Source organism: Myotis davidii, unplaced genomic scaffold, assembly GCF_000327345.1.
Source record: "Myotis davidii unplaced genomic scaffold, ASM32734v1 scaffold803, whole genome shotgun sequence".
NCBI lineage: Eukaryota > Metazoa > Chordata > Mammalia > Chiroptera > Vespertilionidae > Myotis > Myotis davidii.
In genome coordinates, this window is record NW_006295567.1 from 2,950,410 (window position 1) to 2,963,197 (window position 12,788).

The 12,788-nt window shown below is 40.4% G+C and overlaps 1 protein-coding gene across 1 annotated transcript in view; it reads left to right on the plus strand.

Moving 5' to 3' along the window:
* COL9A1 (collagen type IX alpha 1) overlaps positions 1–12,788 on the plus strand; it is a 125,145-nt gene that overhangs the window by 75,831 nt on the left and 36,526 nt on the right. The window contains 8 exon segments of the mRNA XM_015568161.1: positions 3,139–3,192; positions 4,464–4,517; positions 4,657–4,710; positions 4,842–4,895; positions 5,329–5,382; positions 6,612–6,656; positions 7,705–7,758; positions 7,862–7,915. Coding sequence (XP_015423647.1) covers positions 3,139–3,192; positions 4,464–4,517; positions 4,657–4,710; positions 4,842–4,895; positions 5,329–5,382; positions 6,612–6,656; positions 7,705–7,758; positions 7,862–7,915 — 423 coding nt within the window.

The window sequence follows — 12,788 nt, forward strand, 5'->3', positions numbered from 1 at the left end:
CATCTCTGCCCCTGATATCCATGATTGCTGGCACCGCCCCTTGTGCAGGCCCACCCCCAGCTCCCCGCCACCCCTGTGCAGGCCCAAGGCCTCTGGCCAAGGCCTTGGGCCTGGGCAGCGCACCTTCAGCTCCCTGCTGCCATCAACATCGCTGGGCCTAATGCTTCAGTTCGTGGCTTGGCGCCTACATATGCAAATTAACCACCATCTTTGTTGGCAGTTAATTTGCATATCACCCTGATTAGCCAATGGGAAGCGTAGTGGAGGTACGGTTAATTACCCTTTTTGTCTTTTATTAGATAGGATAGTAGTTAACACTGGTAACACTGATGCAGTACTCAGAGAGGAAGGCTAGGACAGGGGAAGATGGAAAGGGAGAGTGAGAGAAGGCAAGATGCACTCAAGGACACTGGGGCCCTCAGTGGCTGTGCTGCCACGTTGATCACTAAGCTCTGCTCTTAGCAGGGATCATATCCTTGTGACCGGAGCTCACCAACTTGTTCTTATCCTGGTCTCAGAGCCCAGGTTCTCCTAGCATTTCCATAGCAAGGTGCTCTGTGAGATGCTGGGGAGATTCAAAGAGGAATAAGGACTTCTGCAAGTTGGTTATTTATTGGGAGAAAATAGCTAATTATAATGCAAACAAGAGAGAGATCAACTTGAGGACAAGTGGTATGAGGGAGTGAAGACGGAATAGCTAACCTTGATGGGGGAACTGGGAGGCTCCTGAAGGCGTTGGCGTCAGAAGGATGTCAGGCCTAGAAGGATGAGATGTTGCTGCTGGCAGAGGATAGAGGTCAAGGGATGCCTGGCTGAGTGAATATCTTAAGCAAAAACCATGGAAACCTGAAAGTTCATGATGTGCTCAGAAGTGTCTGTCTTGCTCTGTGTGTGTGCATGCGTGTGTGTCTAGCTCAGCTGTGGGCAAACTACGGCCCGCGGGCCGGATCCGGCCATTCGGCTGTTCTATCCGGCCCGCGGCGCCGAAAGAGCAGAGGGTTCTCTTGCTCTCCCCTCCGCTCCTTCACCAGCAGCAGTGTTAACATGTATTAGTTCACACAAACACTCCATCCATGCTTTTGTTCCGGCCCTCCGGTCCAGTTTAAGAACCCATTGTGGCCCTCAAGTCAAAAAGTTTGCCCACCCCTGGTCTAGCATCTTTACCAGACTTTAAGAAAAACAGTTACCCCTTCTTAGAAAGTATGTTAGGAAATGCAATTTGTAGGATCCAGAAAAAAAAAAAAAGCACTCTTGCCCCATTTTCTTTAGAACGTCTATGGCTAATGGCTAATTTATATCATTCTACACAGAAGCATATAGCCTTCCATTAACAACTAAACAAGAATAATTTGCACACTGTCAGTTCTCAATAAATGAAATTAAATATATTTTTAAAGAGATGCACATTTTTGTGTATTGGAAGAAATGATTTTGTGAATACTTTCTTCAACTTCATTTTTTTTAGCCTCTTTTAGGTATTCTCAGTCTGGCTGATTTCCTCTTTCATTTCTTTAAAAAAAAAACAACACATTGCACTTTAAAAAATATTTTACATTTCTATATTCATGTTACCTTAAGTAATATTTTGTGCGTATCTTTTCTGTTATTAAATAATAAATCCCATTTATTTCACAGTTGCTGATACCAGGCCTTTGCTTTTTCTGGATTTAAATCATTTCTAGTATATGTGATCCCTCACTTTGAAACCAATTACCCATCTTGATATGCTTTTTATTTGAGGCATTTTTCTAGTTGCTATTTTTCAAAATTTCTCATTTCCTTTGGTTTCTGTCAAATTCCTACCAATTAAAAAAAAAGCCCTTCTGGTGAACTCAGGCCCATCGAGTGGTTACCTAGTAACAGCAGTTTGGGTCTGAGCCCTCCCTGAACAGCATGAGAGAGAAAGTACATCAAAGTCATTTCTATAATGCAAAGCTGGGCGTCGCTCTCACAGCACAGGCTGAATCATGAATGCAAGTCTTTCTCAGGTCTTCCAAGCACCTTCTTCCCTGGTGAATGTAGGATGCCAACTGCTTTGTTCTGGTTTTTAGGGATCAAAGAATTTCAAGGCTCTCTGGTGTTTTCGCTGTGGTGTTCTTTCTCCGATTCTACCTGTGTCTGAACCTTCTATCACAGGTTTTCTAATTTTTAATTCTTACTATGGGCACTGTCCACCTGGTTTTCTTGGCCTGACATCTATTCAATACTCTTTTGACTGTTTTCCATTTATTTTATCGTCTCCCCATCTCAATCCTGTTCATTAGAAGTTGGCCTGTTCACTTCAATTGCCTTCTTATTCACTTAATAGAAGAAAAAAAGACTTAAAAGAAGGGGATTGTATTTTGTCATGCAGTGTATGTAAACAGCATTAAAAAGCACCATATTTTTGTTTTAAAATCACATTTTGATTTTTATAATGAAAAAGAGATCATATATATATATATATATAATATAACCAAGTGAGAGATAATTCAAGATATTAGATTTATAAAGCTTCGTAGTTCTTATGCCACATCGCTTGGCAGGGTGAACCTGTTTTTGAGAGAATAGATCAATTGCTTTATGCAACAGAACCTAACATCTACCCAGGATGGGAGAGGGACTGCTCAAATCCTTATTACAATTCATTCTTCCAAATCACATGGCTGGACTTCTGATTCTAAATCTATTTCTTTCTTGGTGGAAATCCAGAATCCCAGACACCCTCCCACAGAGTTCCTGGCAGCTATTTTTTGGGTGGCTCCTTGGTCTTCGCCATTAATGAGTTCCCAGAGGGATTCTGAGTGTCCTGGAGGGGGACTACCAAATCTCTTCCAATACATCTGCCAAGTTCTCTAAGTAGGTGCCAGGCTATTTATTCATGTCATCAATCAAGAATGGGTGCAGTGTTAACTTCAAATATCCAGAGTGCTATCAAAATTTTGCTGTAAGTACTTTGGTGGGATGAGAAGATGTAGACTAGAGTTTTCATATTTCAGGTGTCATATCTACTTTTTGGGGTCCACTAATGAATAGGATATATATTACACACATAAAATCTCCTTTTTTAGTGGCTATTAAAGTTGTTTAGAAAGACTGATATGCCCTTTAACATATATGACTGAACTCATTTTCATTTCTTTGTCTTGTTTTTTGCAGGGTGCTCGGGGCTTTGATGGAGAACCTGGGCCGCGAGGAATTCCTGGTGCATTTGTAAGTAGTTTTCCTTTAACAAGACCCCATGATTTATTTTATTTTATTTTTTTAGCAATGATCAATGATAGATTTTTTTTCTATATGCATGTGTTTCTGCAAGTATCCCCTACATGTGAATAATTAAAGTGGGAAAATGGGCAATAGTTTTTATATTTATTTAAAATATTTTAATTAAGATAAACATCTCATTCTTGGGTTGAGATAGGTTTTTTTTATAGGTGAAATAAAATTGTTATGTGTTTATCTTTGCTATGTTTTCCTTTTGTTTTGGTTGTCAGCATGCTTAGAATTATAGTGACTATCTCATGTCAAGTTCTTGGGTAGTTCTATCCTTTTCTTTCTCTATGACTTCTGATCTCAATATTCCATATTTTGACTGCCATAGATGTAGGTAACAATATTGTAGGCTGCCTCACACCTTTTCCCCTTTCTCAAAGCAAATAAAAAAGGCATTTATTAATGATAACCTATACACATAGAAAGTAGAAAAGGTATAAGTAAAATAGAATTTCCACCTATCAAGGTACTCTGGTGCAGTGTGAAAGACAGAATGTAACTAAACCATTCATTATAAGATCAAACGCTGGAGCATGTGGTAAAGGTAATCCAAGCAAGAGGGCCTTAGAGGAGGCGTGGCCGGGAGAGCAGCAAAGTACAACTGAGAGGAAGCACCTTTAATGGGTGGGGTTGCTGTTGCAGACGCTGCCACTGTCTGGGGTTGAGAAGATGACATTGCATAGATAAGGCAGAACCACACTGTGGAGAGTGTTTAATGCCAATCTTAGCAATAGGAACTGATCCAGTAGCAATAGGAAGCCCTTTGAGGTTTTAGAGGAGGTAAACAATCCCACAAAAGCTGTATTTTAGGAAGACACATCCTCCATCTGTTGCCACCTATACCCTACATCAACAGGAGCTTGATAATTTCCATAGAAACCATTATTATTAACTGGGGAATTAAATAATAGGGAGAAAAGGTTGGCAACTAATCCAAACCTTAACCCACCAGGATAATCAATGGGAGTAGCTGATATGTACACATAGTTACAAATGTCAAAGTTACTTGCAGTATGGACCTTAAATTTATTTTACCTATACACGCAAAGAGCAAAGAAGCATATGCATTTAAAGTAAAAGTAAAAGATAAGTAAGTCTCGATGCTCCCAATGGAAAATCATTTTTTAAAGACAATTTTTATAAAAAGATTTCTCGAGCTATGCATCCATAAGTAACTTTGCTTAGAGTAACAACATTTTATTTTCTTACAGGGTGATCAAGGACAGCGAGGGCCTCCAGGAGAAGCAGGTCCCAAGGGAGACAGAGTGAGTTCAAATGAGTGTTCATCACGACAGGCAGCGTGATTTCCAGTGTCATCTGCTGCCTGTGCTCCCCTCTTTGACATGTCCTAAGTATTGTGATAATTGAGCATGACTTGTCTGCCTGTTCCCTTTTGCCCTGCAGGGGCCTCAAGGTTCTAGAGGAATTCCTGGCCTCCCTGGGTCCAAAGGAGACACGGTATGTCTTGAGCAGTAGTCATCGAGCACATTTTTCAAAGTGATTATTAACTCAGAATAAAACTTTAAGAAATAATGAAGGGAAGGAGAATGTGTTTCTAAGAGACAGTGTGTTTCTTTGTGTGTCTTTAGGGCTTGCCAGGTGTGGATGGCCGTGACGGGATCCCTGGAATGCCCGGAACAAAGGTAGCTGTGTGATTTAGTCCAAGACTGAATAGGGCCATCTCTGCCCTGGCCAACCAAGCATAGCATTTCCATTACTCCATTCCTGGGAGATTATTTAGCTGGTTTTGACTTCTTTCCTCCTTTTAATTTTATAATCAAGTGTCAATTCAAAATGGTTATTAGAATTGGATGCTTATTTGCTTGGTTTCAGAAACTCAGTAAAATTGTCCCATTGAGGAAAGTAGGCTGAAGGAAATTGTATATTTTGATCGAATTTATATCCCAAGTCTTATCCCACACCAACCTCTGCCCCTTATTGGGTCACATTATAAAAATGCATGTAAGGTCAGCTGTTGGAATAATCCTTTTACTCTGAGTCCTTCCTTTTCTTAAAAGTAATACAGCAGTTTGGACAAGTTCAAAGATGCAATAAAAACTTTTTTTCCCTCCCCAGGGTGAACCAGGGAAACCTGGGCCTCCTGGTGATGCAGGACTGCAGGGGTTACCTGTGAGTATTTAGTTCTTTAAATGCTTATTGGTTTACATACATATATTGATTCACATGTATACATATGAATTTTGGGGAGAAACATACTAAGTAAATTGCTAAGTCCTGGGGGAAGATACAATGCTTTAATTTACCTTTTTTTATATTTACATTTTTGTACCTTTTCTCTGAGTAGCTAGTTCTTTTTCTAATAATATACTAAGCTTTAATTTTACATTTTACATTCCTCTTTAGTTCAATCTTCCCTATATCTTTTTCCTAACCCTGAGCTGTGGGCCAGGATCATATACTTTCTCCTACTTTTTTTTTCTTTCCTTCATTGATTAAGGTATTACAAATGTGTCCTTACCCCCCCATGGTCCCCCCAACACCCCCACTCATGCCCTCACCACCCCCATGTCTGTACCATTGGTTATGCTTATATGCATGCATACAAGTCCTTTGGTGGATCTCTCCCCCTTAGCCCCACCCTCCCCTGCCTTCCCTCTGAGGTTTGAGCATCTGATTGATGCTTTTCTGTCTAGATCTATTACTTTCTCCTACTTTTAACCAGTTCTGAAGGTTTTGTTAGCAGCGTTGAGCTATAAAACAGTTGAGGGTAAGCTCAAGAACAATGTGAGACATAAGATATCATTTCTGAGTATGTGCTATTTTGAATGATTCAAATTGGTGTTTCCCAGCATTAATGTGGCTAGAATTTCATGTGGATTATACCAGGTGTATTCTTGGCTCTTTGGAAACAAATGTTTCAAGTTAATAAGGGATAGTTGGTAATACCGAGGACTGGCCTCGAACTTATTTTCTGACACTTTAAAAATAATCAGAGAATAAATATTAGGACTCCCAATAGTATCAAATCTTAATTAGACCCAGCATTCTCCTGCCATTCTTTTTTTAACTTAAGCTTAACTTTTTTTCGATCAGTCTTTGTTTTGTTATTCTGTACATGAAATCATGCTGATAAGAGTTCCCCTTGACAAAATGGAAGTTAAAAATAACTAGTGTGGAGGTAGGCTTTGCTTTATGGGGGTTCAGACTTAACAAGCCAGATACAGTAAAGTCATACCTTCTAAATTGTTCAGAGTTGGAGAACTAGGAGAATCTTTCTCGCGCGAAATCTTCAAGGTTGTCATGACTCCCTCAGTCCCTGGGCAGTGTGCAGTAGGCTTGGCATGTCATCGATTCTCAGATAAGGTGATTAAAACTATGTTCTGCCTGCATTCTTTTAGGGTGTGCCTGGAATTCCTGGTGCAAAGGGTACTGCGGGTGAAAAGGTAAAAGAGTGAGCCTTTTAAATTAATGCTTTTTATTTTATTTTTTAAATAACTTCTTTATTTTATTAATACATTTAGTTATAATTTTTAATATTTACAACCTGCCTTTTAATTTATATTTGACCCTAAGGCGAAATTTAAAAAGCTTTAAGTCTTCAAATGCTAATCTCTTTGCCAACTGCAGAGAGAATACTTTGACAAAGTGTTGCTGATCAGATTGCCTTCTTGACAGTGTCATCTTTTGCTACAGAAAGTTTTACGCTAGTAAAAGTTTTACACAAGTAACAAAAGGAAGACATTATTAAGCCATACAAATTATGCCAGAGAATATTATTATGATGGTTAAGCTTACACTGAAAAGATGTTAGGCATCTTGTTCACATACTGATCAACTAGTGCTTATATTCACGTATTGTTTTTACTAGGTGAAAGAAAAAATAGATAAAATGTGAATAATGTAGAAATTGGGTACTATTAGATCACATGGCTACAGCCCTCTCATCATATTGGTCCACAGTGTGCTGACCAGAGATGTGCCTTGAAAACAGATGGTGAGAGATGGATGGGGAGATGGCGTCCCCAGAACTGTGCCTCCCTAGAGCTTGCTGGGAGGTTCTCAACAGCACATTCTCTCATATTTCCTCATGTTGACATAAGTGTTTATAATTATTCAAATGTCATTGTCAGGTAAAGGGCTCAAAAAGGTATATTGGAGGTGAAAATGGTAGAAGAAAGACATGTAGTTAATACAGTAAATAAAGAAAAATGCTCTCATATTCTTGTCAGGCTAAAGACATTTGACATTTGACCTTCATTTTTTTGGGACATTTTTGACACCTTTCCTATACTTCTGGGAATAACAAAACATTATCCTGCATCTAAAGAGCTGTGATGTATCCACCAAGAAGGAGACTGTACAACCTCCCACGTTCTCAATGTAAAACCGAGAAATTAATGCTGTTGAAGTGTAAGACATACCCGGACTGGGTGAGACAGATGGACAATTATGCTTACTTACTGTCTGAATTATGCTGTATTTTACCTTTAGGGCAACACAGGTGCTCCAGGGAAACCTGGCCAATTGGGAAATTCAGGCAAACCGGTAAGATGCCATAAGTTCTTCCCACACATTATAACCTGTTGTAATCACTAAACAAAGGATTGAGGAATGTTAACTTTTTCTCTACCTGCTTTCCTCATAACAGGGCCAACAGGGGCCGCCAGGAGAGGTGGGACCCCGAGGACCCCGGGGACTTCCTGTGAGTATTCATTTCCTAAAGACCCCCCCAAAGTGCCTTCTCAGGGCTTTGCTGGGCCCTCATCCATCCATCCATCCATCCATCCATCCATCCACCCATCCATCCATCCATCCATCCATCCATCCATCCATCCATCCATCCATCCATCCACCAATGCCTCCTGATGTTTGAGCATGTGCTAGTTTATATGGTCAATGAAACGGGAAAGCTATTTAGGTCTACGATGTACTTGTTTTTTGAGAAAGTGGAAACAAAAATGAACTATTTAAAAAAAGCATGACAACCTTTTCTGCTCTCATCTCATGTTAAGGAAATATTTTAGGGTGATAAAAAACTAAATCAAGAGAGAATTCATATACTATATAATTCACCCAGTTAAAGCATATAATAGATTTTTAGTATATTTATAGAATTGTGTAGCCATTGTCACAGTAAATTTCAAGAAATTTTTATCACCCCCCCAAAAAGAAATTGTATTCACTTGTAGTCATTCAACTTTCCCCCTAATCCTCTCAGCCCTAGGCAATTGCTAATCTACTTTCTACCTCTAAAGATTTGCCTGTTCTGGAAATTTCATATAAATAGAATTAAGCAATATGTGGGTTTTTAAATGATTGGCTTCTCTCATTTTGCATGTTTTTAAGCTCATCTATGTTGCACGATGTATCAATACTTCATTTTTATTGTTAAGTGTTATTCAATTGTATGGATATACCACATTTTATTCATCCATTCATTCATTGATGGACATTTGGGTTAGTTCCACTTTTTGGCCATTACGAATAATGCTGCTATGAATATTTTTCTACAAGTTTTTGTTTAGATATTTTTTCATTTCTCTTGAGTACATAACTAGGATTAGAATTGCTGGGTCACATGGTCACTCTGTTTAATCTTTTGAGAAACTGGCAGACTTCTTTTAGTGTGAGTTTGCAAATACCTATGTTGCAGCAAATATAGCAATGTATATATTCTCAATAGACACAATTTAACCCTCGGAGAGAAACTGATTAGGAAATTAAACGTTATGCACTTCAATTTAACTTTAAAAAATTCTTTCTGACCTTCTAAGTCAGGGGTGGGCAACCTTTTTGTGAGTGCGTGCCAAAACCAGCAAAATCTCTGACTCAAAATTCTTCTGTGTGCCAACCCTAATTTTTTGAGAATATGTTACGCCTACTTGATATCTCTTAAGGTGTATGTATGTGAAGAACCTTGAAGAAATAATAAAATTCATTCGAGCGACAAAAACACAGTATATGATGATGAAAAATACATTTATTTTTTAATGTATACATGTACACTGATAGTCCGACAGAAAACTTTATGACTCCGTTTGATATTATCAGTGGGACTTTTGCTGCTGCAACACTGATGACAGAGATTTTACATGAGGTTTATATTTCGAATTATTTATTTATCTAAGATGCACCTACACTGAATTTATCTGAAAAATAAAAAGTTGATATTAAGAAAAAAATTGTAAAATGAAGGTTATTTAAAAGGGTTTTGTGTGCCAGCAAAAGTTATTGGCGTGCCATGTTTGGCATGCGTGCCAGCGGTTGCCCACCCCTGTTCTAAGTTCTTTTTTTTGAAAGCCTGCTGGGAAAGAAAAAGAACTCTAACTGGGAAAACAGAAACATTTTCAATCATTGTTACTTATTTCTTTTAAAGCATTTCTTGAGCATGATAAATTAGGATTTTCATGCTTTAGGAAAGTGAAATATTCCGGGAGTCTTGTGACATGCGAGTGCTCTCCCTTCTCACCGATACTTGTCGACTGACCTCTACCAGGTGGTTTCCTTAAGTTCCCCTGCAGCCACCGAAACCAGCTCCTGCTCCTCACTGTGCTCCTTGCTCTCTCTGTCTCACTCCTCACTTACCCTTTCCTTCTCTCTTGCTCGGAGCCTGTGAATATGTAGTTAAAATACTTCCATTAGACTGTCAAAGCAGTGAAGTTACAGCTAGGTCACACTTCCACAGCGATGAATATGCTATGTGACTGGTTTGGAAAGACTTAACAGTGTGGGAGAGGGCACTGGAACTTTGAGAATATTGACTATTATGTCTAGTTTTCACTTGATAGAACGGAAAACTGTATCGAGGAGCATCTGCTGTGTGCCAGCACCATGCACTGACACAAAAACTGATACAGGGAGAGAGGGCCTGGCCCATCACCAGTAAAGTGCCACATGATGTATAAAGCAAGGAATGAGAGGCGGAACTGCAGAAGGAGGCAAGGTGGTGTGTGTGTTTAATATTCTCATGTGGGAGCGGCAGATCCCAGAGGAAATCATGCCTGTGCCAGGTTTTAAGGTTTTGATTTTTGAGTTTCTGTGAGTCCAAATTGTTCCCGTCACCGAGGCTCAAAGCTTTGGTATTCGTCTTCATATTTCCTATGTCCAGTAGGACCTTTTGTTTCTACTGCCTCCTTTTCTGAGCTCTCTTATATTCCACTCTTCCTTTCTTAGCCCTCCTTTTCCACCCTGGCTCCGGTCATTCCCTGCTGGTGGGATTATTTCCGTCATCTCCTGATTGGCCTTCTCAGCTCCAGTCTTCGTCTCCCAGTGTCTCCCAACAGGGTATTTGGTATTATGGCTGGGATGGGTCTTCGTTCTCCAGGACTCTTGCACATTGCAGGGTGTCTGCATCTCTGACCTCCACCATACAATTCCAGTCATGTCCCCACAGTCATGGAACAAACAAAAATGCCAAACACAATTCCGAAGGCCCGGGGAATGGCAGCACTCCAAGTCTGCACACACCACCCTGCTGCTGGTCTTCCCAAAGTACAGTTTCCATCATCCTTCACTTAAAAGTCATTAATGCATCCCCCATGAAAGTAACAAAGTACAACAGTCTAAACCAGCCGTGGGCAAGCTATGGCCCGCGGGCCGGATCCGGCCTGTTTGAAATGAATAAAACTAAAAAAAAACAACCGTACCCTTTTATGTAATGATGTTTACTTTGAATTTATATTAGTTCACACAAACACTCATCCATGCTTTTGTTCCGGCCCTCCGGTCCAGTTTAAGAACCCATTGTGGCCCTCGAGTCAAAAAGTTTGCCCACCCCTGGGCCTAAACCATCTATCTGCTTATGCCTGGGTTTTACTTGCATTTCTGCCTTGCTCAGAGCCTGTGCTCAAGTCCATGCTAATTGTCCTGTACTCTCTGCACTTTGCCACCCTGCCTACTTTCTTCTGTTACACCTTTCTTCTCCATTTCTCTGGCTCAACTTCCCATGTGCCTTCTGAGATGTAACTGAAATGTGAATTCCACAATGAGATGATCTCTGATTGTTTCCTGTCCCCCAGAGAGAAGTGACCTCTTCTTATCCTGAACCCCGTCACCCTTGGCCATTTCCACCCCACGCTGTGGAAACTGCCGGAAGGCAGGGACGAGTCTGACCCACCTTCTGTATCTTACATCTCTTTACTCAGGGTCTGCCATAAAGTAGTAAATATTTCTTGAAAAGAGCCGAATTGGAGGTATCATAAATCTTGCTGTGTTGCTTATGCAATAATTGACTTCTCACCTGCTATAAATTTTTCAGGAGTGTCATGAGAGGTTATAAATATTCCAGTTCTGGAGCAGAGCTTCTACACCAAATCTCCTTGCTGAAAGATACATTTGTTTTTTCATTTTACATCATTAAATTCAGTTTCATAGACAAGTTCACACATTTTCAACTAGTCCTCACAAGTCGGATCAGACTTTCTTGCAAATCTCACACCGAGAAGCTGAGTAGAAGGAATGAAAACCCATTTCTAATGTGCTCTGCTAATGGATCAGAGCTCATTGGAACCTGTCTTTGAAATTAGATGGTATTCCCCCCTTTCCCCATCATTGTTCCATTAGCTTTTGCCAATACAACAGCAAAAGATATTGAGGTTTTTTGGCATCTCCTGTGGTTATATGTGAGCATATACCTTTACTACTTGGACCAAGCTTTTGGCTCTTACCATGGCACGTCACTTGGCTTATAACTGGGTCTGGGTGGCTCCTGGTTTGGAGCAGGCAAATGGTTGGGGCCTCTGGTTTGGTCCTACCATGATGTGGTTCCTGGTCCCTTTCCCTCTTCCAGGCCTCTCGGAACGAGCCAGGGCCAGTTCTGATCTCATGATTCCCATGATTCTTAATGGGAGGAGTGCCGTGCTGGTCTCCTTCCAGTTTTCTGAAGATTATATACTCCTGGGGAAGCCTGAATCATGTTTCTTTTTTTTCTTTATTGATTAAGGTGTTACATAAGTGTCCTTATCCTTCCATTACCCCCCTTCCCCCCTCTGCTCCTGCCCTCACCACCCTGGTGTCTGTGTCCATTGGTTAGGCTTATATGCATGCATACAAGTCCTTTGATTGACCTCTCCCCCATACCCCCACCCTCCCCTGCCTTCCCTCTGAAGTCTGATTGATGCTTCTCTGTCTCAGGATCTGTTCCTGCCCTCCCCCCTGGTGTCTGTGTCCATTGGTTAGGCTTATATGCATGCATACAAGTCCTTTGATTGACCTCTCCCCCATACCCCCACCCTCCCCTGCCTTCCCTCTGAAGTCTGATTGATGCTTCTCTGTCTCAGGGGCTCTTTTTGTTCATCAGTTTATGTTGTTCATTATATTCCACAAATGAGTGAGATCATGTGATATTTATCATTCTCTGACTGGAGAGCATTATGTAGCATAATGCTCTCTAGGTCCATCCATGCTGTTGCAAATGGTAGGAGTTCCTTCTTTTTTTTTACCACAGCATAGTATTCCATTGTGTAGATGTACCACTGTTTTTTAATCCACCCATCTGCTGATGGACACTTAGACTGTTTTTAAAATCTTAGCTATTATAAATTGTGCTGCTATGAACATACGTAAGTGTGCATATA